The sequence below is a fragment of the Thermobia domestica genome, chromosome 5, assembly GCF_964235325.1.
Source record: "Thermobia domestica chromosome 5, izTheDome1.hap1.1, whole genome shotgun sequence".
NCBI lineage: Eukaryota > Metazoa > Arthropoda > Insecta > Zygentoma > Lepismatidae > Thermobia > Thermobia domestica.
The window spans coordinates 16,186,884-16,213,759 of NC_137458.1; the positions used below are offsets into that span (position 1 = coordinate 16,186,884).

The 26,876-nt window shown below is 38.2% G+C and overlaps 1 protein-coding gene across 1 annotated transcript; it reads right to left on the minus strand.

Moving 5' to 3' along the window:
- Nucleotides 1-4,813: 4,813 nt before the first annotated feature.
- On the minus strand, nt 4,814-25,031 carry Ced-12 (engulfment and cell motility Ced-12). Its single transcript, XM_081758238.1, has 4 exons — nt 23,060-25,031; nt 15,198-15,373; nt 11,220-11,350; nt 4,814-8,239 (listed from the first exon to the last, which is right to left on the minus strand). Exons 1-4 carry the CDS (start codon nt 24,773-24,775, stop codon nt 8,076-8,078), a joined length of 2,187 nt encoding a protein of 728 aa, XP_081614364.1. The 5' UTR covers nt 24,776-25,031; the 3' UTR covers nt 4,814-8,075.
- Nucleotides 25,032-26,876: the final 1,845 nt, after the last annotated feature.

The following is a 26,876-nucleotide window of genomic DNA, read 5'->3' on the forward strand; positions in this document are numbered from 1 at the left end:
CACGTGCTTTCAGTCCTCCATCTACAACAGTAGTAGGACCGTTCGAATGTGTGAGCACGTTCGAATGTCTTGATATTTGGGCTGCTGTCGTTGGTGCGGCTCGATTTCGTATTCGGACCAAAGCCAGATAGAGTACCATAAAACTTTTCCGACCAGAAAGTAGCACTATGACAGTGGACGGCAACCTGGTTTGCCGAATTGTTCCTAAAGTTTCGATCGGGCATATTCGCTTTTCGTTTGTCAATTGTTATTCATATGTCTTCACGTACATTATATATTATTCGTGGCATTAAAGTTTGTAAAAGTTAGTTCTGTAGGGTTTAGTTATACATTTAAGGGTAATACATTAAATTTGGACTCGGCAGGTGGAATATTTTGTTTATAAATGGGGTAATAGGGGCGGGGATGTTGAAACGAATTTTGCTAAAGAAATCGGGAAATAATCCACAGCAGTATAAAAGTTACATGGATTTTCAATCTGGGAAGTAGCTTAGAATATTTTTACTTATGATAGCAAATTCTCAATTGTTATATTCAAACTACACACCTTGAGGAACGTTACAAATGTGTGTCATGTGTTTGTTGTTTTGCATCCACCATGGTCAAGTCTTGTTCTTAATATTAGTTTTTTCTTGTAAAGGTAACTAAGAAAGTTCTATCGCTTTTTTCACCCACCACCTTCGAACATCGATATGTCACTTAAGACGTACCTGGAAGATCAAATAGTCTCCATCAACATCGATGACCTTCTGCCAACGTTCTGGAAGGCCATGGATTCCATCGCGTTAGAACTTGGTGGACCGTGAAGCGAAGAAGGTATCAAGTGAATTTTGTACCTCTTACTAGAAATTTGAATAGGCGTCTTCGAAGGTGATTGTCCAAAGAATGGAATAGGTGATAATCGGACGGTGCAATGTCCAGGGAGTATGGCGGATGCAATAGTGTTTCCCGTCCAAGGCTTAGAATGGTATCCCGGGTCATTCTAGCCACGTGGGGCTTAGCGTTGTCCTGTAACAGGTGGACCCTCTTGCGATTCAGAAGTACTGGCTCCAGAGTTTTGAGTTTTTCTTGAACATGGCTCAGCTGCTAACAGTACACAGTTGCATTGATGCTCTGACCAGCTGGTAGCAGTTCCCGATACGCGATGCCGCGAGCAGTCCACCAAACACACAGGCCTGGTGCAGTGCTGGTTTCGGCTGTTTTGGAACCGGTTCATGGGATGCTAATCAATGATGAAAGCGCCGTGAAGCTTCGTGCAGGACCCATTTCTCATCATATGTGAATACCCTGTCAAGAAATGGCTCCTTCCTCAGACGAGACAGCAAAGAAACAGAGGTGTCTGCTCGCGTTGCCTTCTGGCCCGGAGTCGGCAACGTGGGAGCCATCAACCCAACTTGTAGTGCTTCCCAAGTTGATGGAGGAGCTGCCCAATGGTTTCTCCACTCACGCTGAATTGTAGTCCCAGTTCCTTACATGTCTGGTCACTGTTCGCCTCAATTGCTACCTGCAGATCTTCATTTTGTACATGTGTTGGTCTTCTGACACGTGGTGCGTCTTCGATTGTTTCGTCACCGTCCTTAAATTGTTAAACCACCGCTGCACTGTCCGCGTAGTCACAACAGTCTCACCAAAGGCCTGACATATCTTCCGCCTCGCTGCAGTGGCGTTTGACCCCAGTTTGAACTCGTATAGCATACACGCCCGTACGACGCTCTGTGGAGGTCCCATGTTCATTCTGTCCTTAAGCAATTTCAAGGTGTAACTGAACTGCCACAACCAGGTAATATGTTGGATGCATACCAACAACTGACCCTCAACTTATCTCCATTCGTATTCAACTCATGGTGTTACTGCCAATTGAACACAGACCTCCACAAAAAGCGACAGAACTTTCTTGGTTGCCTTTATATATTTCTGAGAGAGAGAGAGCATTGGCGGGTAGTCGCAGACTCAAAGCAGCGGATCGCTGGTGGAATAAGTGCAATTTCGTTGGAGATACGCCAGCAGAAGTCGAGGCAGTAAGCCATTTCCTCGTTTGAGGTCATTCAGCTATCCGCCGCCGTCTTGCTAATGGGGAAATACATTTATGAGATTTCTGATTTGAGATCTTCGAGATAGATTCTGAATGTAATTTATTATGAGGGTAAAGTTCGTTGTGACGAATATACCAGGAATGGATGGTCCATAAATAAGTTTCCGTATGATGGTATTGCTTATGTGGTTATCATACGTTAGAATTTTGTGTAGGAAGTAGGTGTTATGGGTCCTCTGGTTTTCTACATAGTCACCATTGACATTAAGGCATCTGAAGAATACCTGTTCATGAATAGGTCCCTCGTGGTTATATGCTTAGCGTGTCTCTTCGCTGTAGATCAGAGTTCGATTCCCCGTGCGAGTTCATGTGGTTCGGATTCTACACACATACCTATAGGTCCGCGTCTTATATAACCTTGGTGTTGGAGGAGACACTTCAAAGCCACCAATCAACCTGTTCATAAAAGCTCGTGTCCTGCACGCTGAAGAATCTGATAATTGGTGGTTTTCGCTACTTCACTGAATGCAAAACGCATGTCGCCCAACCATATTTTCAAGGCAGGGAACAGGGGTGTCTCTAGGTAATTTGCCGCCCTGTGGTGCAATGGCATCGTTTGCTGCCCCACACCCTTCTCCAGAAAGAGCAAATCTTAAAAGCCACGATTTTAAGTACGCTACTCCATCATGAACAACGAAGGGGAGGGAAAGAGCACTCACTTGTATTTAGAGAGGCCTAAACACAAATATAATCTCGTTGTGTTTTTTTTCTTTCTTTCTTTCTTTAAATAATAATCTATTATGTTAGTGAAAGATAAAGCAAACATTCCAGCAGAGGAAAGATGGTAATTGATTCTTTTCTCTTCTTTTTCTATTTATTTCTTGATTTTCCTTCTACATCTGTTAAAAAATTAAAAGGAAAACTTGTTTCTACCTTCAATATGAACTCGTTTCTGAGGACAAGACTAGTTTTCTTATCAAAATTGTGATAACTAACTAAATGGAACAGGTGTTGGAATTATCTATTCAACACTAACCCCCAATCTGAAGGATGACCCAGATTGTTTCCTTCGCAGGTGCCTTGAGTTTTGATTCCGACCACACCTGGAATTAACGTCAAGCTGAAGTATCACGCACTAAAATGTTGACACTGGAGGAAATGCTGCCTTCACTGAAGCCAGCGAGAGGTACTAGGATCGATACCCGGTGCCTCCACCATGTAAAAGGTCTTCCCTTTGAAAGGGTAGGAAGAGCTAGGTTGAGTAAATTAAAGAGTCCGGAATCGACTCCCACTACAGTTTATTATAAAGATCCTCTAATATAACAAGAGTATTTACAGAAATAATGCAACTTCCTCTAATGCGAGGTAGGAAAAGGTAACCCAAGACCTTGTAGCCTTGATGCAGAATCTCTACAGAGCTCCAGGCAAGCTAGATAGAGTGGTGTAGGAATTCCCAATGCTCCGAAGCAAGCAGTGAGAGGGGTTAAGAGTCACAGAGCACCGAAGCAGGATAAGCAACTCTGGGATCTCGACAGAGCTTCGAACAAGCTAAGCCGGGTGGAAGGGAAGCCTACAGTCCCGCAGCAGACTAGAGGCTTTGATGTTGGGTTTCACCTAGAGCTCCAAGCAAGCTAGAGAAGGGAAGAACAATAGAAGACCGGTGACTGCCCGTCAAATCCTCTTCATTATAAACGCGCTACGGGCAGCGGTGGCGCTGCTGCTCCCATCTCACGTGACTTGTAGGTGGTGCTGGTGGCACTAATCCAAAGTGAGGTGTAGTATTCCATCGTAAATACATGTGGTTGATGTTGACAAACAGGAGTATGTGTAATTGTTTATAAACACAAACACGTGGTACATTACAATGTTCTTTGGCTACTCCATTTGGACCGACCCAATATGGAAGAACATTCTGGTAACAATCCAGCACCAACATAGACTAAATTTCTCTAAAGCATGCAATCTATTTTGCCCGACACAATATGAGTTTCTACCTAAAGATACTGACTCTGACTCTACTGACTCTACTTCAAAGAAATACATAGAAATGTGATAAAAAAAAATTTATTCCTGCAGATATGTCAGAATACATTCATACAAATATAGCCAATTTATTCTATTATATAAAATAATCGTATCAATACTGGAAGTCTTTATAATAAATACATGCATATATTTCATTGCGTTTAGTCGTAATATACAATGCTTTATAATGCAGATCTAAAAAATTATACACAGATATAGTTATTAATCATAAAACATGACTTCACAAAACTCATCTTATCTTTGGTATACGACACAAAAGTTGTATGCATTCACACTATCCACATAAATAAATATATTGACACGATTTCTAAAAGCGATCTTTGAAATTCAAATAAAATCTACTTACTTTTTTTTTAACATAAACATGATTTTCTTTTTCACTGTAAACAAAATTACTCGGTATAATGAATAACACAAATTGTAAATTCCGCCTACATCACCCTGTCCATCTTTCACGCTCTTTTCACACTAAGCCATATTTGACTGCTATTTCCTTTTGATATGAAATAAATTTACCAACAGCTGTGCTCAAATTCGTCGAATTTCCACAACCACGAAACGTCCAAAGGTAATACTTTACATAATGCAAGATGAAAAGGAGAGCTCCTTCGGGGCTAAGCGGTCAGTGTACGCGCCTTTGGCGTGGGAGACCTAAGTTCGATTTCCAGAGGGAGCTCATGTGGTTCGGATTCCACGTTAATCAGTAGGTCCCGTCTCATATAGCATCGCTGCTGAAAGGGACGTTAAACTTCAAGTCAACTCAATTTAACGCAAGACAGAAAGTAAGTTCCTAATAAATGTAACCTAGAAAGCGCCTCCTTTCAGAGCTGTACGCTGCCAAAAAATTTGAAAAATTATTTCTTGAAGAGTCTAAACTTGAATATAACAGAACTTAGCTCAAATGCTTAGAGAAATCATAAACAAATTAACACAAACTATATCTAATGATATTCGTCTGAGAACGATACAGTGAATAAGGAATAGACTGTAAGAAAGTTGAGTTACTGATAAAAATCCTTTTCATCTTATCTTCTAAAACGCGTTGGGTGGGTATGGGTTATAAACATTGCAAGTTAGACAGAATTAGTACTATTTCTTGTATAACTTCTCGAGCCGCCTGAATAATAACCCACAACTTTAATACAACAAGGTTTTAGAAATAGACTCCTCCGCACCTTCTCACCAAAGCAAAATGAGAAATTCATGTTGAAGAAACAGAATCAAGGCGAAGCAGCATTGGAACAAATTATTTTCTTGAAATTCCTATTTTATAATATTATTATTGACATGTACTTGAAAAGATATACTGGACCCATACATGTGACAAATTGCATTACGCCTGACAAAGAGTTAAAAGAATTTATCACTTACTTCTTTGCTGTAAACAAAAACCAGTTTCTGAGTATATTCAGTTAGCTACATGGTGCACACCATTATTATCTCCGAAATTGCTTCACGTTTTACTTATGTTTTATGTCCATTATGCACAGTAAATTAATGGATAACACCGGTACTCCAGCAGGGATCGAACCCGGGCCGACGCGGCTGTAGGTATGCATGCTAGCCGTTCAGATACTCGTGTCATTTAATAAAGATTAAGTAGCACCTACTTTTTTTTAAAGATCAATGTTCTCATTCGTAATCGGACAAAGTTTATATTTCCGAAATCTTCATTGTACATACATCCTATATGTGAGAGAAAATGTGTTTCTAAAAATGACTTAAAAAGAGATAGGTATACATATAACTCAAAATGCTATTCAAGAGGTTTCAGTATTGTTAACATAACAATTTTACTCCTCCCGACCATACACACAATTTGTACATAAATGCTAGAGAACTTTTACATTTTTTAATATTAAGATTCAAAGAAATAATAAATTTGTTTTCAGTACAATTTCATTCACACTAAAATAATTTGAATAAACATGTAACATAACGGCATACACTATCAACAAAAATAAATAAATATAAAAGTCAGATCTCTATATCATATTTAAGATTGTACATATATATTTAATTAATATTCAAGACTAGACCCAATCTACAGATATATATATCGAGTTCTATTTGAACCTCAGAAACAAAAATTATACGCTTAAAATTGATCTAATTCATCTTGAATAACAGATCTTTAAAACCAGCACATGGAAATCATATATACAAAGCCTCCTCACACATAACCTTATAAAATTTATATTTTACATATAGACACTAGAAACAATGGATATACAGATCTTGAATGTTCTTTTGTTAATATAATTTCTTTATTTTACATACGAGGGTTATTTCGTAAGACATGGTAACTGCTACAGCCGCCAAACAAGCTGCAGCAACTGAAATCTATTATATACACGTTAAGATCACAGCAGCGTGCTTTTCAACACCTCCAACAGACGTTGCCCGTGTGCAAGAACCACAGGGAAAGGTCAAAAGATACGCACGTACACAGGAATTCAATGCTCCATCAAGCTTTCCACAAAGAAACAAAAAAGTACAAAGAAAAGTATGGTACCAAACTGCAAATATCCTTCAAACAGTCCTTCACGGTATCCACACATCTTTGCCAGTGATGCGGAAGGAGTTGAAAACTGTCGGCTACGTGTGATCCATGAATTTATGCCAACTGTCAACGCCTTTCCCATCACTGGCAAAGAAATGTGTGTAAAAAACGTTTTCGGGCTTTAGAAAAACTGAAACCTGTTTTTGAAAACTTTCAATAAATAATTTTTCAATACTGGTTCAGTTTGCTATCGAACCGATTTTGGTTTTCCAAAACCGGTTTATTTTCTCTTCGAAACCGGTTTCAATTCGGTTTGCTATCAAAAACTTTCTGCTTCTTAGTTAATGAATACTATAAGAACATGAACAAACACATCTTTCGGCCAAAATCATACTCGTTTCAGCAAGAAGCCGAATCGTTTTTGAACAAAACCGAGAAGGATGTTTGCTGTTTGGTAAGAACCGATGTTACCGTACTTCATTTTGCACCTTTCTCCCTGGTATTCATTTGTGCATATGAAAACCTGATCGAGCACTGAATTCGCATTTTTCGATTACTCTCTTTCGTTAGCTCCTGCACACAAATGTCATCTGCGGATGGGATTAACAAGCATCTCCCTAAAGCCTTTAAACACATACTGGATTTCCATTACTTCAGTTTTTTGTTTGTTTGTTTGTTTGTAGTTTAGTTACCATGACGTATGAAATAAACCTCGTAAAACTGAATTCTGATTCTGTTTCAAAATCACTGATAAAAGAATATATAAGGTATGAATATTCATTTTCGGCCCGTAATTACACAAGCTGACGAGTTTTTAAAAGTTTAAAATTCATTACCACTTATAAAATAGTTTAATATCCATTATCATTTATCTCAGATGCTCTATACGTGTACATCAAATTTTCGCCATGCAAAGGATGACATTACCAAAACGACAATAAAAGTCGTATATAGAACACAAAGAATGCACACAAGTGGGAGCCATCTCACCTCAAATATATGCACAATGTTCATATATATCTGGATCTGATAGAAAATGGTAGCTTATCATTTCTTTCAACCTCGAAAAGAAGATAAAACACCATCATGAAAACAGCAGTTCTGCTCAACCTAGCAACTGCTGTTTATGAAAGCTACCTGGGTGAACACTTTCCATATCATATACATATAAAAACAAGTTGAAAGACGATTCCCCCATTCTCATGCACACTTTTTTATCCTACATTTGACTACATTGTTATTATTATTTTCGTTGTCTGAAGAATGTCATTCGTTGCATACCAAAAACTTGAGATTATGATATAAGCATGTACAAGTGATAGAACGATCTACGCGAAATTATTTTTAAAAAAAAATAATACTAAGGAAGAAACCTTGTAACTTTTGTCTTGTAGACAACAGATCGACTTTCTCTTCGAGTACATCATTAAACAGTTCATTAGTATCAAATACAATGTAAAATCAAAAACAAACAGATATTGTTAGGTGGCGTTTCTACTTTAGCTCGTAACAAAAATCATAATTTGGTGGATCTTTAGGAATTGGCGGTGGATCTTGAGGAATGTCAACGCCCTCTGCGTCAAGTAAACGTAATTTAATATCCATGCTAAGCAACGTCTCAAGGTCGTTTTCGGTCTCCTTACTTGTCATTTTATTTCCTAAAACAAGGTAAAACAGAAAAATGAACTAACGCTCATTAGTATTCTCTGATACTGAATAAATGATACGCTATGATACATTAGCAACATTATACATATCATTAATCTTTTGTCTTCTTCTTATTATTATTATTTATTTCTTAAGTTTTTCCCTGTCTCACTGACAACGATCATAAGAATAGAAACACGATGAGTTAAACATTTAACTTTTGAATAAATATTAAGAAACGTTCAATCAATTTTATTGGATACATGTTGTAAGCGTAATACATTTAAAATATGGTCACTTTGCTTTTCCAATTTATTATAGATCGAATTTTCGCTCACAGTTGTCAACATGATCAAGAACACTTAGGCACAGAAAGGAATTTTGTGCGGGTAAGATCTGTGGAAAACAAAATATCAAGAGGTTTTGTCCTTCCCACCTCCCTCCTCCTTGTGAATGTAGGGAAAACCTGTCACGATGGCCGGCTAGAGATCCGAAAGCTGGGAATCCCGATTGCAATACAAGAATGTTAACCAACAGCGTGCTCCCTCTCTCAGTATTTAGCCATGACACTGAACACTTGAAGTCTAGGTAAAACCATGATGTCACATTGCGTGGTCTTGGAAGCTGATTTATCAGTCATCTCCTCCCGCTCCATTTCTCAGAAATACTTCGCTGCCAACAGATTCATACTGGACGCCAGTTTTCGTTCGGGATGGGAGCGAGTAGCCTCTGCTCTGTTTTGTGTCACTTGAGAATGCCCTATGTGTTGTCGAAATAATAATAATAATAATAATAATACCCTGGAATCTCCAAGGATTTAAAGATCTGCTGGTCAGTGCTGAGCAAAAAAGAAAAAGTAATTTCTAAGTCATTCATCATCATACTTCAAAGAGAGACAAAAATTAAGACAACGTCGCTCGACTACATACTTTGGTACAGCTCTCTTATCCACAGGAGGTGTTATTGAACGAAGGTGGTAGATGGAAATCAAGAAATTGTGAGAACTAAAGTTAATGTCATCTTAATTTGATTGAAGAAACAAAATCGAGAATCTGATAGCGGTAATCCTCCGTATTATAGTCAATTTACTATGCTTGACATGCTGAATAACTGATATACACTGATCACCGGTTGAATTAGAGACAGTAGAAAAGTTGCAGAAAACGTCTGCAGAGGCTCCACCAGCACATGTGAATGAAACGCATCGAGCATGTACTGTTGCCGTGTGCTTCCTCTCTCGGTATCCGTGTCAGTGAAGTGTTATGGGCAAGACGAAGGACTTGAGTGCATTTGACCGTAGTCAAATCGTACGAGCCAGACGACTGTGTGGCTGGATTTCGGAAGTGGTTGCGGCACTCGGATTTTCAAAGGGAACTGTGTCAAGGGTGTGTCGTGAGTACCTGGCTTCCGGTAAAACCGCGCCCGCACGGGCACGAGGAGCGTGTCGACGACAAGGGTAGGCGCCGACTGGCCCGCATCGTAACAGCCGATAGACGAGTCACAGTGCATTAAATCGTGGAGAGGTTCAATGCAGAACAACAACGCCATGTTAGCAGCCACATAATCCATAACCACCTACTTGCCATGGAATAGAGAAGCCATAGGCAACGCGAGTACCCCTTCAACCGCACAACACAGGAACCAACGTCTATCATGGATAAAGGAACACCACCACCGGACCGTGTAAATGTGGAAAAAGTTTGCTTGGACAAATGGGTCACGTTTCACATTGATACATGCCGATGGGCGACCATGGGTGCGTCGCCAACCCTACGATCTATCATGCCAGCAGGGAACTGTGCAGGCCGGTGATGATGACATGTTTAAGTGAACTCAAAAAATGGGGCTCCTAACGCATATGACAGGTGAACGCTGCCGCGATCTTCTGAATGATCATGTCCTGTCATTTGCTCGGCTGCAACATCCGGATGGTAACCTCATCTTTCAGCAGGACAATGCGCCGGCTCACCGCTCTAGGGTGGCAGCAGACTGGTTTGATGAGAATTTCTCAGATCTGGCAACACCTCCCTGGTCATCACGGCCACAACGCGAACACATGTGGGATGTTATGAAACGACACCTTCGGGCTGTGGACCCTCTTCCGACCAACCTGCGGGCTCTGTGGGAGACTGCAGCAGATATGGATTGAGATGCCATAACAACACTTCAGGTGCCTCGTGGAGTTCATGCCACAGCGGGCAGCCACCGTTGTCAGAGCGAAAGGTGGTGCTACACGGTATTAGGTAGGTGTGTCTAATTCAACTGGTGATCAGTGTATATGACGCACGACCCACGAAAGATTGTATTAACCAACTAGACGTTTATTTTGGATGGGATTAAATTTTTGAGTTTCGAGTCCCGTTCAATAGCGAGGCTATATGGAGACGTGGACCTATAGCTTAACATGGGATCCGAACCACATGGACTTCTACCGGGAATCGAACTTGGGTCTCTCACGTCAAAGGCTCGTAAAGACGGTTATTTAATTAAACAATATGTAGTTACGTAGGTAAGCTTACATCGGTGTTTTTTGGCTTCTTAGACTACAGCTTTTTACCTCTTAATTTCGGCACCTTCCAAAATGCCTCACGATATCGGATCAAATCCAAAAATTCAGTGGCCTCGCCAAGAATCGGAATCGGGAATACACACACAAAAGACAAGTAGTCTAAAAACTAATTGAAATCTTCGTTCTACGTCCCATCATTATGACCTGTAGGTTAATTAATGAAAGTGGGGATTGTCAAATAATTCGTGGAATGGGAATGTAGAAGGGAAAAGTTGAACCAGGAGAAAAGTCACGGAACCTGGGATAGGACTAGGAACTCATCACACCAGAAGTAAGTACTCTACCCCTGAGGCACTGTGCTCCTGCTAACCGTTGAGGCAGCACGGGATTACAGCCCAGATATTCAATTAGAGATATACATTCCGTTTAACAATATGGGTTTGGATTGCTCCAGAATATCAAAAGCGAAAGCAGACACTCACCTAATAAGGCACTGATTCCATCCGTCCAATAGTCAAACACCTGTTCATCCGGAGCTACAAAGTCTAGAGACGTCACCTCCACAGAATCCAGCGTGAGAGAAAACGCAAGTTGATGAGTGGTTTTACGTCCTCTGAAATAAAGACATCATCAATTACCGTGTAAATTAATAAGAGTGGCAAATTTCACTCTTATATTCACTCTAACAGAGAAATATTGCATGGCTGGAAAAAAAAATAATAAAAAGGAATAGAAAACAACTTGACAAAAGACAAAGCTTGGCACTCACTGCAATATTTATAAAGACTAAGGAACGTTCTCGAGGATCATGATATAGTGTTTTGTAGCGTTAAGTTTTTGTAGTTGCTTTTAATTTCCTTTTTAACCTTTCACCTTTCCATACATTTTTATACATAATTTATTTTTAACCTTTTTCAGGTTTATTGAAGCTGATGATGAGAACTGTGATTCTCGAAAATGTTTCTTAGTCTTTGTCAATATTGTAGTGGGTACAATGCTTTCTCTTTTGTTTGCTACTGTGACTATCGTTACTGCTCGAAGTCTGTACTTTTATAGAAAACACTTACTTACCGGAAAATACATAGAACCAGAAAAGATACTATAATGCGATAAAATTTTAACGATAGTAGATTCTAACAAGTTGAGAATGCTCCGCACCAAAATATTTGGTAGAAAAAAAAAGTTCACCATCTTCTTAGGTACTGATCAACCCCAATTTCATCTCTCTCTATACTTACGGTTCCCGAGATATGGCTCCTTAAATCTCCCGAAATCGGAACTTCTTTGGCCAATATCTCGGGAACGGTAAGTCATAGAGACATGATAATGGTGTTGATCAATATCTAAGAGGATGTTAAACATTTTGGTACCAAGTAGTAACCGGTGGCAACTGGTTATATCTGCATTTTCAGTATATATACGGTGATAAAAAGTGACAGCTCAATATAGCTAATTCAATAGAACCCCTAATATGCAGGTTCCAAATATGTAAGTGTATTATCAATTGGATTTAATCAAATAAATTTAATATACAATTTCAAATAAATTTCGAAAAAAAAAAATCTTTTTAAGTTCGTTCTGGCAATGTTCTTGGAGCATTCTCAACTGATTTCTTTTAATTAGCATCCAATTTACTCACTGTCATGTTCCTGGAAACATGTAACAATTGGTTTTCTCTAATTACTCTGAATAACACTACGGCCATTCATCCTCACTGGAGTGAGATTGTTTGTTTCATAACATCATTTCGTTGCTTTAACTTCAGGTGGAATTACGTAACTAACTAAATATTAATAATGAAAGACTCTGTTGCGTACGGTTTATATGCATAATTCAATATTAGACCAATTTTTCACTGAATGCATAAAACAGTCATATTGATGTATCCTGAGGATCAATGCTGCCAAACTTTAACCACGTATTTTATCACTACGGTATTTGTGACTTTAGGTGATTTTTTTTATAATGGAAAAAATAAATAACAATTCTATAAATATATTTTTGACAAAAAATTCTTGAAAATTTAATATTTGTGGATGAAACTTGTGATTATGCCAGCCCAGCCTCCATCTGCATTATCTTTTTCAGTGTTAAGTTTGGGGTTGCTAGTCCTTATGTAATAAACTTCAAACTCCTTTCGATTTCCGTTACTTTATTCAGTTTATTGTTCAACAAACCATGATGCCAAAAGTGTTTTCCTATTGTTCCTTATATCATTTATGCTAAAGAAAGAAAAAAAATGTTTTTTTTTTTTTTTTTTTAAAGTTTTAAATCCTACGGTTATGCCGGCTATTCTAAAGGACACGGTGATGATGAGAAATGAATAAAATGGTGGAATGAAGAAAGTGGAAGGGAACGGGAGAACCTCGAGAAAATCCACGCACACAGTGTTGTCGAGAAAGCTCACTTGGAGCGAATCAGGATCGAACTAAGGACCCCATGCACCAAAGGTGAACGTTCTAGCATTGAGCCACCGTGACCCATCTGTATTAAGAGAATTTTGAAATACAACTCATAAGAATATGATCTTGAAGCTTTGCTGGCGTCTACTATTAATCCAATGTTCTCGGGATTGCTGCCAGAGTAGGTGTTGCTGTGCTGAGCTTTCGTTACCATACAGCGGCAACATCTTCAGAGTTATGTGATGTTCAGAAGGACTACATAGCTCTGAAGATGTTGCCGCTGTATGGTAACGAAAGCTCAGCACAGCAACACCTACTTTGGCAGCAATCCCGAGAACATTGGATTAACTCATAAGAACTTTCTCAAGCTTACGAAAAACTATCGATATTCAGTACTACATAATGTGATTATGAAATCTGGAATCAACAGGAAGGAGCTTGCATAGACCATTGTCTTAATGAAAAAATCTTCACTTGTCTGCCATTATTTTCGAACCTTCCACCATCTTTTAACGTCTTTATTTACTAAAGTAGGATTCAAACCCACCATACCTTTGTATAGCTCATCAGTATTTCATTAACAGTTTTTCTAGAAAAGTCAGATTAAATGGCTTATTACCAAAAGAAAATTTATTCTATATTATGCCGAAGTACATATCTGACGCATGTTGTTGAATTACAAAAATCCGTTTAGTAACACGTTTTCTCTTCAAATGAAGAAGATGAAAGTATCCATTGAAACTGTATTGATCTGATAAAGCGAGACACATTTTTGGTTAAGTTCGTTTTTCTTAATTTATTCTGTTACTATACACATTTCTATGTACAAAGCGATTTAGCTCATTGCATTGTATGTCAGAAATTTGAGGTTAAATATAAATGGAAATATGTATTATTATTATTTAACTATGTTAAGTGTATGATATTCAATGTAAAATTCATCCTCTAATCGATTAAGAGTTTAAAGTCGTTTTCAGTAGCGCGGCTAAATGAGGTTTTTGAATATCGTTATAAAGTTCATTAGGAATTAGATTTCTGGGCTTTCGGCATCTATGGCCATGTTAACCCGTCACTAGGATTAGGATTAGGAATTAGATTTCTAGGTGTTCGGCATCTATGGCCATGTTAACCCGTCACTAGGATTAGGATTAGGAATTAGATTTCTAGGTGTTCGGCATCTATGACCATGTTAGCCCGTCACTAGGATTAGGATTAGGAATTAGATTTCTAGGTGTTCGGCATCTATGACCATGTTAGCCCGTCACTAGGATTAGAAATTAGATTTCTGGGCCTTCAACATTTATGGCCATGTTAGCCCGTCACTAGAATTAGGATTAGGAATTAGATTTTTGGGATTTCAGCATCTATGGCCATGTTAGCCCATCACTAGGATTAGGATTACGAATTAGATTTCTGGGCTTTCGGCATCTATAGCCATGTTAGTCCAATTATGTATGAGGCGTTGATGGTCATACTGCCCGGGGATTGGGGAAAACTAAAGAAATGGGGAAAGAAGAAAGCGGGCTGGGACCATTATGTTAGCTACCATCCCGTATCTGTCTTGTGTGAATAAGGAAAATCCAAGAAATCCTCATTCAGAATGGCCGGCCTAAAAAAAACTTTTGCATTTTTATGGGTAAAAAGAATCTGGAAACAGTGTCTAGCTTGGAAAGATGTGTACGACAAGCCATAGACTAAATAGGCGAACAGTATTCCACTACAAGAGAAATCAAGTAGCGTTGAAATAAGTGGCTAGCACCATCAAATTTTAAATTTCTGTAAATTTGTACAACATTCCTAACATTGACATAGGTTTTATTTATAATAGCTTATCATTAAATATAACACCTCATCAAAGATGAATTTCAAAGGTAAATATAATACCAAGATGAATTTGAGCCTGCACATTTTGGGCGTCTGGTTCCGAAAACCGGAGACTTAGGTTCGACTTTTCGTTCTTTGAATAATTATTTGTGGAATACGACAGCCTAACGTGTACTCGAAGTATTTTCAGAGGCCAGGTACTTACTATTACCATATTATGAGCAAAAACCTTACCTCACATCTTTCATGTGCGGACACTCCTTCCCGGTGATCAGACCTTTAATATCCACAACAGCCAGCTTATTAGGAAGATCTTCCAAAGTTGGAACACTTTTCTCATCGCAGTCACCATAGTGGAAGACTTTGTGGTTTGGCGACAGACGAACGTACCAGAATTTATCCTTAATCCTCTGCAATAAATAATACGACTTCAAGACTCAATTTAACTCAATCAAGACTAACATAAAAAGGAAGAAAGCTTAGAAAGAGATAACGAAAAATTTGAATGAATATATATATAACACCAACAAAATCACTGTTAAATAGTCAACGTTCTCGCCTTTAATGTGTGCAATCAGAGTTGGAGTCAATTTCGTTGGAATCCCACATTAAGGTAAATGTAGATTCAAATGTCACCAACAGATGGCAACACATGCCTGGGGGCGCGGTGGCTCAGTGGTAGAGCGTTCACCTCCGGTGCTTGGGGTCCCTGATTCGATCCCAGCTCGCGCCGTATGGACTTTGTGGTGGACAAACACCGTGCTAGTGGGTTTTCTCGGGGTTCTCTCTTTCCTCCCACTTTCTTCATTCCACTATTTCATTCATTTCTCATCGTCACCGTCTCCTTTAGCCTAACCGGCATAACCGTGGGACGCAAAACTAAAGATTTCATTTCATTTTTCAACACATGCCCTATCTTTTTAATGTATATTATGTGGAGTAAAAGTATTCAAAATAATTCCATCAAGCCCAACAGATGAATACTGAAACTTTATCCAAAAACAGGTTGAAGAAATAATATCCGTGCAGTGTTCGATTTTTTCCCTATTTTTCAGTAGCTGAACCTACACAGCGCATCATTCACGTATGAGGATGAATCTCCTTGTCACTCCTCACAACATCTGCACATGTCCCTTTACAGACAGAAGTGCAAAGCGTCTTGATAAAAGTCGGCAAGGGATATCATAAAGGGGAGATTTTTTCGATTATTTTTCCAATATCTCACACTGTCTGCAAGATTTGAGCCTACTCCCGGTTGGAGTTTCTAATTTATGTATGATCAGTGTTTTCTTTCTTCTTGCATGCAGTATGTATTAAGCAAATACATTCCATACACAATGAATTATAATATCAGTGATATATGGTGTTCATTGGGCAAAACACTCCAAACAATAAAGATTCAACTTAGAGTAGAGAAAAGGTTATCCTTTGTTTTTCATTATCATTTGGCCATGAAACAAACGACGGAGAGATTTATAACGGCCGTATATAAATATGTGGTGTTGGAACGTACAACTCGTAGGATATGATGCTTTATTAAAATTTCAATACTTGCAGTGTACCTCTAAAAAATATAATAAAGCAATAGCGGTCATTTTTTTTTTTCAAATATTCAATTAAAATCGAACAATCTACACAAAATTTACAATCGACCAGTGAAAACGGCATCTTTCTAGAGCTTGTGGTTTCCGATATATCACTGTCAAAAGAATTGGCCAGAAACATATAAACCTAGCATTTTAATACAGAGACTGTTGAAACCGTTATATCGGCATATAGAGCCGTTTCCGTTATATATGCCGATATAACGTTATATCGGCATATAGAGCCGTTTCCGTTATATCGGCATATAGAGCCGTTTCCGTTATATCGGCATATAGAGCCGTTTCCGTTATATCGGCATATAGAGCCGTTTCCGTTATATCGTTATATCACGGATATAACGGTTGATATAACGATATCTCACAGATATAACGGTTGATATAACGATATAACGGAAACGGCTCTATATGCCGTTATATCGTTATATCAACCGTTATATCGGCATATAGAGCCGTTTCCGTTATATATGCCGATATAACGACTGTTGAAACCGTTATATCGGCATATAGAGCCGTTTCCGATAGAGAGCCGTTTCCGATATATCGGCATCTTTCTAGAGCCGTTTCCGATATATCACTGTCACAGTGATATATCGGCATCTTTCTAGAGCTTGTGGTTTCCGATATATCACTGTCAAACGAATTGGCCACAAACATATTTGGTCTAGGAATTAATTCGTGCGGGTGGACAAGAGATGGCGCAACGAACGGAGCGTCCCACAGTTCCGTGTATCCACACATGTGTTGCAAACCCCTGTCATCGCGTATCGTTCGTAGTATAGGGCAGTGGATTAAACCGTCAACAACACCAGTTTGTAGTTAAGTGAACATGGCGCAATTTGTGCCTGATAAAGTGTTTTTTGCGGGGTGTCCTGCTGCATTACTTTAACATGCAGAAAAGTGCGACTGAAAGTCATCGTATTTTGGTGGAAGTGTATGGTGACCATGCTCTAGCTGAGCGAACGTGTCAGAAGTGGTTTGCACGGTTTAGAAGTGGTGATTTCGGCTTGGCAGACTAAGAGCGAGCTGGACAGCCAAAAAAATTTCAAGACGAAGAATTGACAGCATTGCTCGAGCAGGATTCGTGTCAAACGCAGGAACAACTTGCAGCAGCATTAGGCGTTGATCAAACAACAGTCTCCAAACGCTTGAAAGCCATGGGAATGATTCAAAAGATGTCACATTGGGTTCCACATGAATTGAAAGACAGAGACGTTGAAAGACGAAAAACCATTTGCGAATTGCTGCTTCAACGACAGAGCAGAAAGGGGTTTCTGCATCGAATTATTACGGGTGATGAGAAGTGGATCCATTACGAAACGAAAAAAGGCCTGGGTGAAACCAGGTGAACCAGGTCCATCACAACCAAAACGAGATATTCACTGTGCAAAGGTTATGCTGTGCATATGGTGGGATATGAAAGGTGTGGTGTACTATGAGCTGCTGCAACCGGGTGAAACTATGAATGGAGAACGTTATCGACGACAATTAATGCGTTTGAAGCAAGCTCTGGCCAGAACACGACCAGAATGGGAGAGCAGACATGATAAACTTATTGTTCAACATGATAACGCTCGCCCACATGTCGCAAAACCGGTCAAAACCTATTTAGAAAATGTCGGATGGGAAGTTTTACCCCACCCGCCGTATTCACCAGACGTTGCTCCTTCGGACTACTATTTGTTCGATTGCATGAACAACGATTTGATTGGACAGCGGTTTACTTCTTCAGAAGATATCGAAACATGGGTCTCTGACTGGATCGCTTCCAAGGATGAGGACTTCTTTCGCCACGGAATCCGTACATTGCCTGACAGATGGGCGAAAGTGGTGGCTAGCGATGGACAATATTTTTCTTAAGGTATTTATGTATTTTGTGTTTGTACTACAGCTTCAATGTGTGCGTACCAACCGCACGAATTAATTCCTAGACCAAATACATCAGAGAAATTTCACGGATTATTTTCAAATTATGATTCAACTTGTGTATGGACAAAGTCTGAATACTTAAGTCTCGAATTGGTTTGAATTATCTTGAATGTTATTGATCCCTACAAAATACATTGGAAAGACAGGGACACGCACTGCTATCTATCTGATTATTAATCTCCTTTATATCTATATATCATAAAATGATAGTAAGTTAAACAATAGTAGTGTTTACATATAACGTTTACTATTTTAATGTTTCTGTCTTATAATATTTTACGGTTTGCAGCACTTATCACTCTTTGTGACAGACTCCACTAATAAGTAAAGGTAGGGAAAAGCAACAAAGGAAAACATTCTTGGGATTAATATAAAGAGAAGTAACTGGTGAAAACCAGTCCCGTATACAGTTTCATCAACTGGGGTTTAACCACTGAAGCTCATATCGTTTAAAGACTCTAGCATTTTTAATACGTATTTTAATAGGTTAAATGTTTATTCTTTTACAATATATTGTTGAAGGTGGGTGGGGGTGGGGTTAAAACTCGTAATTCCTCCTCTTTGTATGCCTCTGGTGAGAACTCCCTTTACACATTCGCTGCGTTACGACTCACCGGTTGATAGTGCGATATTCTATTTCCGCACGGTGCCATTTTATGCATTGGATTACCTCTGTGCGTTTGTGGTATTTTCGTTTGTATAGATTTTTAACATTGTAGCATTCACGTGTTACACGAGTCACCGGTGACGCGTCCTGCTTTGGCATAATGTACCTTCAGATTCTGTCGACAAATGACTGCAGTGTGAATCTGAAATACCGTGTCGTCATCTGTGGAGACAAGCTCAGAATAAGATCAGTGGACGACTGCACAAGTCACTGCTGCATCGACTCGTAATGCATCGACGGACAAACCTTCAACGAGACACACGGTGACTCGTAATGCACGGAGATCCAAACTCAGTTTTACATTGCAGCAACGAACGTGTTGAAAAATATTGATAATAACAAAGTTAAAGCCATTTTCAAATCACTACTGAAAATGCGGATAAAAATAAAAGTTTTACCTTAATTGCTACCAAGCTAAAGTCAACGTCACAAACGTAATATTTTGTCCCGTCTTCTACCTATTACTAGGGGAGACCAGGGTAATAAGAGACACGGCCAAAAAATATCCTAAATATCAAATCAAAATTATATAAAAAAATAAGTAATGAAATCGTCAGTACCTTTACTTCCATTTGTACTTATGAACTAATATGAGTTTTTATATTGTTGTCACGCGATGCAAAAATACCTTCAATTTGAACTTACCACGAAAGTTCGTGACTGTTTTAAAATAAAATTTTATTGTGAAAAGTGAGTTACAAATGTGGAAATGACTGCTATGTAACTTTGTGACTAAGATTATGAAGATTGATGTGAAGTTTTGAAAAATGCTGAAACATTGCATTTCAGGTCATATGAGGGCATGTCTCTTATTACCCCTTTTAGAAATTTTGAAGGGGTAATAAGAGACAGCTGTCTCTTATTACCCCAATTAAACTTTGTTTATTTAGCGTATGTGACGAGTATAACCTGCTACTTTTTTTTTTATTATTTTTTTTATTTTTTTTTTTAAATATAGAATGTAAATAGGAAAACTCCTCTGGCAATCCAGTCAGAGTCTGCGCATAGATAGTGACAGTGGATCAACTAATTTCACCATCAACTGGTGAAAGTTTGCCAGAAGAAATTGATCCAACCAGAGCAGAATCTTGCTTAGAAATGTATTACGCCGTGCACTATGATCTTGACTGGTATATTGGGAGGGCTATTTCTTTCCCAGATGAAGGACCATGCAAGGTTTAATTTTTGGAAAAAGGTCTAAGTGGTTTCAATTGGCCTGCCTATGATGACATTGACACAGTGACATCCAAATTTGTGCTTTATGATAGGTCCAAACTGGATGGAAATGGGCCATTTCAGATTTCCAGAGAATAGCTCTAAAAAAATTCGTTGTGTTTATAGCAAAGTGAAAAAGGACTTTGGAAACCAAACAGATAGATTAAATATGACTCCTCTTCTTTTGGTAGTCCTAGGTGTTTGTAGGACTATTCTTAACATTTGTTCAACTCATGCCTATATGCCAACAGTTCTTTTTGGCCTATACATTTTTCATATGTTTATTTAAGTGGTCCAGCCTAAGATAATTAATAAGGTCTACCTGCTATAATTATGTTACACTAAAGTTTAAATTACATTTATGAGGTTTCTAAACGTTAACTTAGAGTTTACATAGGCTAGCATAACATTTCCTAACTCTTTTGTATATTTTTTATATGATCGTTCGAATGTACATCGTAAAAGGTTTAATATTCATCTTATATATTTTTCGAAAATGTAGTTTTCTACATAGGCTACATTTTACATAAAATTTGATCAACAATAGGTTTACAACATTTTTTAATGTTTTCTTCTTGTACGATTACAATTTAGTAGCTTTTTCAATCCATTTAAGTTAGCTAAAACTATTTTTCAAATACGGTGTTTTTTCTTAATTGCAAATTTAGGCACTTTTTAAGTTTATTTTCGACATTCTCCAGAAAATTTCTTGCCAGCATTCTTTTTTTATTTGGTAGTGTGAGTTTTGTCCATGATGTATCTAGATTACGTAAAACTCAACTATACTTTGTTTTAAATGGTTTTTGATATTTAATACTCAGGCAACTAAAATTTCCGAACGAACTATTGAATTTCATTTGTTAAATCTTGATATTTCGTGAACATAAGTACATATTTCAGATCTGAAAAAAAAAGTAAATTGTTCAGAATTGTCTGAAGATGTTTCTTAAAGCTTTTACTCATTTTCTACTCTATTTGCATGAGAAGTGAGAGCCCTGTCACTTATTACCCCTAATAAAAGAGACTGACTTTTACCGGTAACAAAATTTTCGTTTTTTTTTTTCTTCTTCATAAAAACTCAACCGGAAAAATGTGTTAATACATCAGCAGGTTTCACTTCTTTTAGTACAATCACATACATTTTTTTCTAGTTCCTCAAATACAAGTGCTAGATTTTTTTATTTTTTATTATTTTATTTTATTTTTTTTTATTTATTTATTTATTTTTTTTTTTGTCTCTTATTATCCCGGCCTCTCCTACTATGTCCGGCGTCCCCGGACGAATCACTACGTGTGTAATACTTACTTATTAAAAAAGGAAATGGAAGCAAGCAACGTGAAGCATCCATTTTCATTTGGTTATGATAATGTTTAACACAACTGCCATGTGAGTTAAAAAAAAAATTCTTCTCTGGCGCTGCATCAGTCCAATATAACTCACACTGCCTTGTTGTAACATTTATGTAATCTGATAGGTGGAAAATTCTGAAGTTGGGTTCTGAAAATATTAATTTCTTATGCCTTTTACTGTTGCAACAAGTTCTTAATCTGTTTTAGTAATAGAACACTGTCCCTCTAGAAAAATATTATGTTTTCTAGTGCGACAGTCAATGGGTTAAAAGAGAAAGCTAGAGACAACAAGGATCGCTTTTAAGATGCAAAATAGAAAACCGCCAGAGTATCAAATAGACTAACCTCAAACTTAAATCCTAGTAAACTACTTTAACTTTGAACTGGAAACGGAAGATTCGTTTCGTTCCATGAAAACACTCTCCCAAAATGAGTTTTCCCAAAGTCTCCTCTACAAGTTTTCAGTGACCCTCTCTGTCCAAAACTAGGTGAAGGTTTTCTTAGCTGTTTCTACAAGTAGTCACTCCAAAGGAGTGTCGGGCGATCATTAGCTTAAGCACAGCTCAATAAACGTTAATACATAGCTTTAGAATGCTATTATTCTAACACTGTTGTTGAAAGCTACTACACGCCGATATTATTACAACTATTAATTTTCATAAACCTAATCTTATTTGTAAGACAAACACAAAGAATGACTAGCTTTAGAGCTAAAATTTAGGATTAAATCTGGCAGAGAAAAAGGTTTGCAATAGCGTACCTGGTATCTGAAAAGAAATCAAGCTAACTCAGGAGTAGGAGACTCTTTTGTGCTTCCTCTATAAGTTTTCTCGGGTTTCTTCCATTTCCTCCCACCTCCCTCCGGATTTCGAATACAGGATCATTTAAAAAAGGAACGATATTTTTATTTTAGTAGAATAAAATCATGTCTAGTTGAAAGATATGTTACAGGTTTCATGTTTACGAAATTCTGTCATGGGTAAATAATAAAAAAAGTTGACTTTTTTTCTGGTTTAAATGCAGGAAAATGGCAATATTCCGGAATGTATGTTTACAGCAAGAGGAAACTGGTAAGTTCCTGAGTTTTTCAACAAATGAAAAAAGAACAAAAAATCAGGTTTGGCACTGAAAGCGAGAATATGTAACTATAGCTAAATGCAGTGGAAGTGTTAGCCAACACGACCCTTCACAAAGAAAAAAGATAACAGGCAAGGAATGACATCATTATTACAATGTTTTTAGCTCGAATTCTATACTTACGAATGTTATTGAATTCTATACTTACGAATGTTACAAAAAATGATCAAAAATTAAAGAAGAGAAAAAAGTCTCACCTGTCCTCTCATGGAGTACTTCATAAATCGGGTTCCGTCCACAAGAAATCCTAGTCGCTGCTGCTGAATTAACTCCATGATCTCTGGAGTAATTTGTTCTTTCAATTCTACAATTGGACGGGCATGAGATTCCCATTCCTCCCTATTTGTTCGCTCCTGCTGCCACAAATTAGTGATCTCGGAGTATGTCAACAGCTGCAACTTGGAGCGGAACTTTTCAAGTGTAGTAGGCAAGGATGCAAGAGCACGAGTGATCTGCTCCTTTACCACACTGAAAACTTTGACGAAGTCTTCTATTGTTGCGCGCATTTCTTTCCATGTCTTATTAAGCAGAACAATACAGATGCAGAAGAATTCCTCAAAGGGATGATCGTGGGTGAAAAACATGGGGTAGTAAGTTTGTCCTTGCTCGCTTGGTTGTTCCCCTATTTTAAGAATTTCACATAACAACTTTGTGAGTTCGACACTTGTGCGTCCAAAAGGACACTCGTGCTCATCTGCTCTGCATGAATTCTCCAGCACCACTTTTGTGTAACTTTCAGTGTGATTTCGTGCAAAATAGACCATACAATCTAATGCTAACATGCCTGGCGGTGTTTCTGTAAAATCCAAAGCTGGATTGATGTCATACTTAAAGCCAAGTTTTTTGTAATCTTTAGCAAATATCCCTTGTCGCCTAGCAGTTACATCTCTATTTGAGGCATCGCTCTCAGTATCAAAGGCTATCTTCCGTAATTCTTTAATTTTATCATGCGCATCTTGGTCCTGAGGATCCATTTTTGTATTCATTCGCTGCTCTAAGAGATTAAATGTCAGAGTCTGAAGCACATATAATTGATGTGCCATTTCTGCCCCGACCTGTCCAGACGCTGACTGAATTATATTACTTAAAATCACATTTCGCACTTGTTTTGAGTTTAATGTAGCAGCTACTGCTTTCCTTTTTCCTGCATCAGCTTTCAGAAACAAAGCATTTATCAACGCAATCGCGTTCTGTTGTATAACTGCGTTTTGGCTTTGTAAATGCATCACCAAATTTGGGAATGTAACCTCTTTTTCAACTTGCCCATATTTTCCGGTGCTGTTTAAAACTATATTCTCTAAAATTGATAGCGATGCTTGAACTATCTTTGCATCTTGAGCCACAGACTGGTTATTTACGTAACTGGCAACTTTATTAATGAAAAGACTTTCAAGTATGTCCCATGAAACGATACCATGATCCATTAATTCGACAAATGAAACCAATGAATAAGCTAGCATTGCACCCTTACATTTGCCACCCTCAACCAACGTAATAATTAGAGCTAGACCTTGTTTGTTTATAAATTCTAAAGCAAACGTCATATCAGTACTTAGATTTGACAATTTCTGCAGAGCTTGTGTCTTTTCATCATTGGTTCCTGAATTGAGCTTTTGCAGGATATCGTGAGCAGTTTTCGATGGGGAATGAGTTAATCTCAAGACAGAACCATTCTTAATTTCGTTTCTGTTCTTTTCGGTAATATAATTTTGGTTATTACTTTCCGAGAACTGTAAAGCATATTGATCGGGATCTGATAACCCCCAGCCATTACACAGCTCCTGTATTATAGCAGCTAATGGTTGCTTTTGATTAAATTCGATAAGCTGTGGAACTTGATCTTCCATTTCCACAGCAATTTTCACAATATTGGAATCTTTTATTGCAGGCATTTTGTAAACTTTTGTGTTCATTAGCCAGAATACGAGCAAAGATAATAATTTCACTGAATTATGGTCAGTGTTACAAGTTAATGTGCTAGTTGGAACATTATGACTCTCACACGAGAATTTAATAAAATACACAGGCACACAAACTAAAAGGAAAGATTCACTGCTAAAAATTAGTAATTCATTACACTAATTACATAAAAGTAGCACACCCACTTCACTTCCTGTCACTTACTACATCGTTGTTCACCATTGTTTATCTTTGGGCTTGGAATATCATGCTTCTCAGAGTATGAATGAAGGGAAATGAAGGGTTCACTAAATACGAGCACATTCCGTAAAACTTTGCGTATACACAGAACAAAGATCTACTACTTTCTTTGTGATAAATGGCGTAACATTATGACTTTTTGCGTTTTGTTGCATTTTTCTACCCAGAATTTTACGAAAATTGGTACAGAATGTAACCAATAATACTTAAATCGGTTTTTCATCTCATTCGTAGGCCTACTGCTTATCACAATATATTTTCTTCTTTTAATTTTCTTATCACTTGATCCCGTCTAATATAGCATCGCGGTTGAAAAGGACGTTAAACTCGAAATCAACACTAATACTACAGTAACATTTTACTTTACAGAGAGCAATATGAAGTTGGAGATATTTTGTGGAATTATTTTTTATGTAATTTATAAGATAAAAGAAAATATGTATCCTTCCCCTCTTTCGTGATGCTTTGTACATTCTTTTATTTCACCAGTGTCAGTCTTGTTAGGTAAGCAATTGCCGAGGCTTCTGAAAAAAAATGAAATGAAATCTTTTAAGTTTTACGTCCCACGCTTATATCGGTTAGGCTAAATGAGATGGTGATGATGAGAGATGAGTGAAATGGTGGAATGAAGAAAGTGGGAGGAAACGGGAGAACCCCGAGAAAATCCATGAGCACGGTGTTTGTCCACCACAAAGTCCACACGGCGCGAGCTGTGATCGAACCAGGGACTCAAGCACCGGAGGTGAACGTACTATCACTGAAACACCGCGCCCCCAAGAGGCTTCTGAAATGCTAGTGGGAGCGGGTTCGGACGTATAGGAAAAAGATGAAAGAAATCTGGAGACTAAAGAATGCATGATATAAAGAATGCATGTTGCACCGTCTCATTATCAGGGAAAGTTTTATCTCCCAAAAAGTGCTCAAAATGCTGGAAGGGATAGTGGGAGAGATGTTAGGAGAATACGGTGTATCAGAAAGGGTTTTGGAAACTGCAGTGAACTTTAGCCGGTCAGTATCCTGACCGTTTACCATAGTTGTAGCAGATATATTTTTCATCAAACTTTCCTGGTTATTCTTTACACTCAGAAAACTCTACACCCCCAGACGGCGATCTTTGTTGCTTGCGGTCAATTCACGTAGCACTCGCAAATCCAATTTTTATCTTACCGATTGCACGGAGCCGCCAAGCGATAGTGGTATGGTGTATGTCTATCTCATCTGCAATGGCACGAGCACTTTGCTGAAGGTCCGTTTCCATCACGTTTTTAAAGAACTCATCCAAACATGATATTGGTCGGTGTCTATGGACCTCATTTTTCAACACTGTACCACCGGAACGAAATTTGACAAACGGCGAATGGGATGTTCGTTCGCAATTCCTGGACTAACTACACTAATGTTTTGCCGTAAAGAATGTTCATCCCCATCCCAAATCTACCAGTTTCAAGTCTTGAAGAAAAATCATTTGCAATTCTGTGTCTGCTTAGTGCACATTAATTCAACCCTGTCCAATAACTCACTGTCTGAGATAGTGAAGGAGAGCCTACCAAATGAAGACGGCATTTTAATAGGAGGTAGAATGATTAAGTGAATGCGATTTGCAGATGATATTGTGTTTGTTGCAGAATCTGAAGAGAAAATCAATACAATGTTAGAAAACTTGAAGAAGGGCTGTGAATAATATGGAATCAGGGGCGGATCCAGGACTGACTTCCGGGGGGGGCAGTTGGTTGTCATACTGTTACTTTTAAGGGCTCCAAACTTTGGGATGGGTTTTATTTATATATATAAAATAAGAAAGTTTCCTCTTCTGGGGGAATTGCCCCGATCGCCCCCTGGATCCGCCCCTGTATG

Excerpts from the sequence above, each read along its gene's own strand:
- Ced-12 (XM_081758238.1), bottom strand. The coding sequence starts at position 24,775 with ATGAACACAAAAGTTTACAAAATGCCTGCAATAAAAGATTCCAATATT. Across the intron at positions 11,351-15,197 it reads CCGCACATGAAAGATGTGAG|AGGACGTAAAACCACTCATC; the intron begins GTAAGGTTTTTG and ends TCTTTATTTCAG. Across the intron at positions 8,240-11,219 it reads TGGAATCAGTGCCTTATTAG|GAAATAAAATGACAAGTAAG; the intron begins GTGAGTGTCTGC and ends ACCTTGTTTTAG.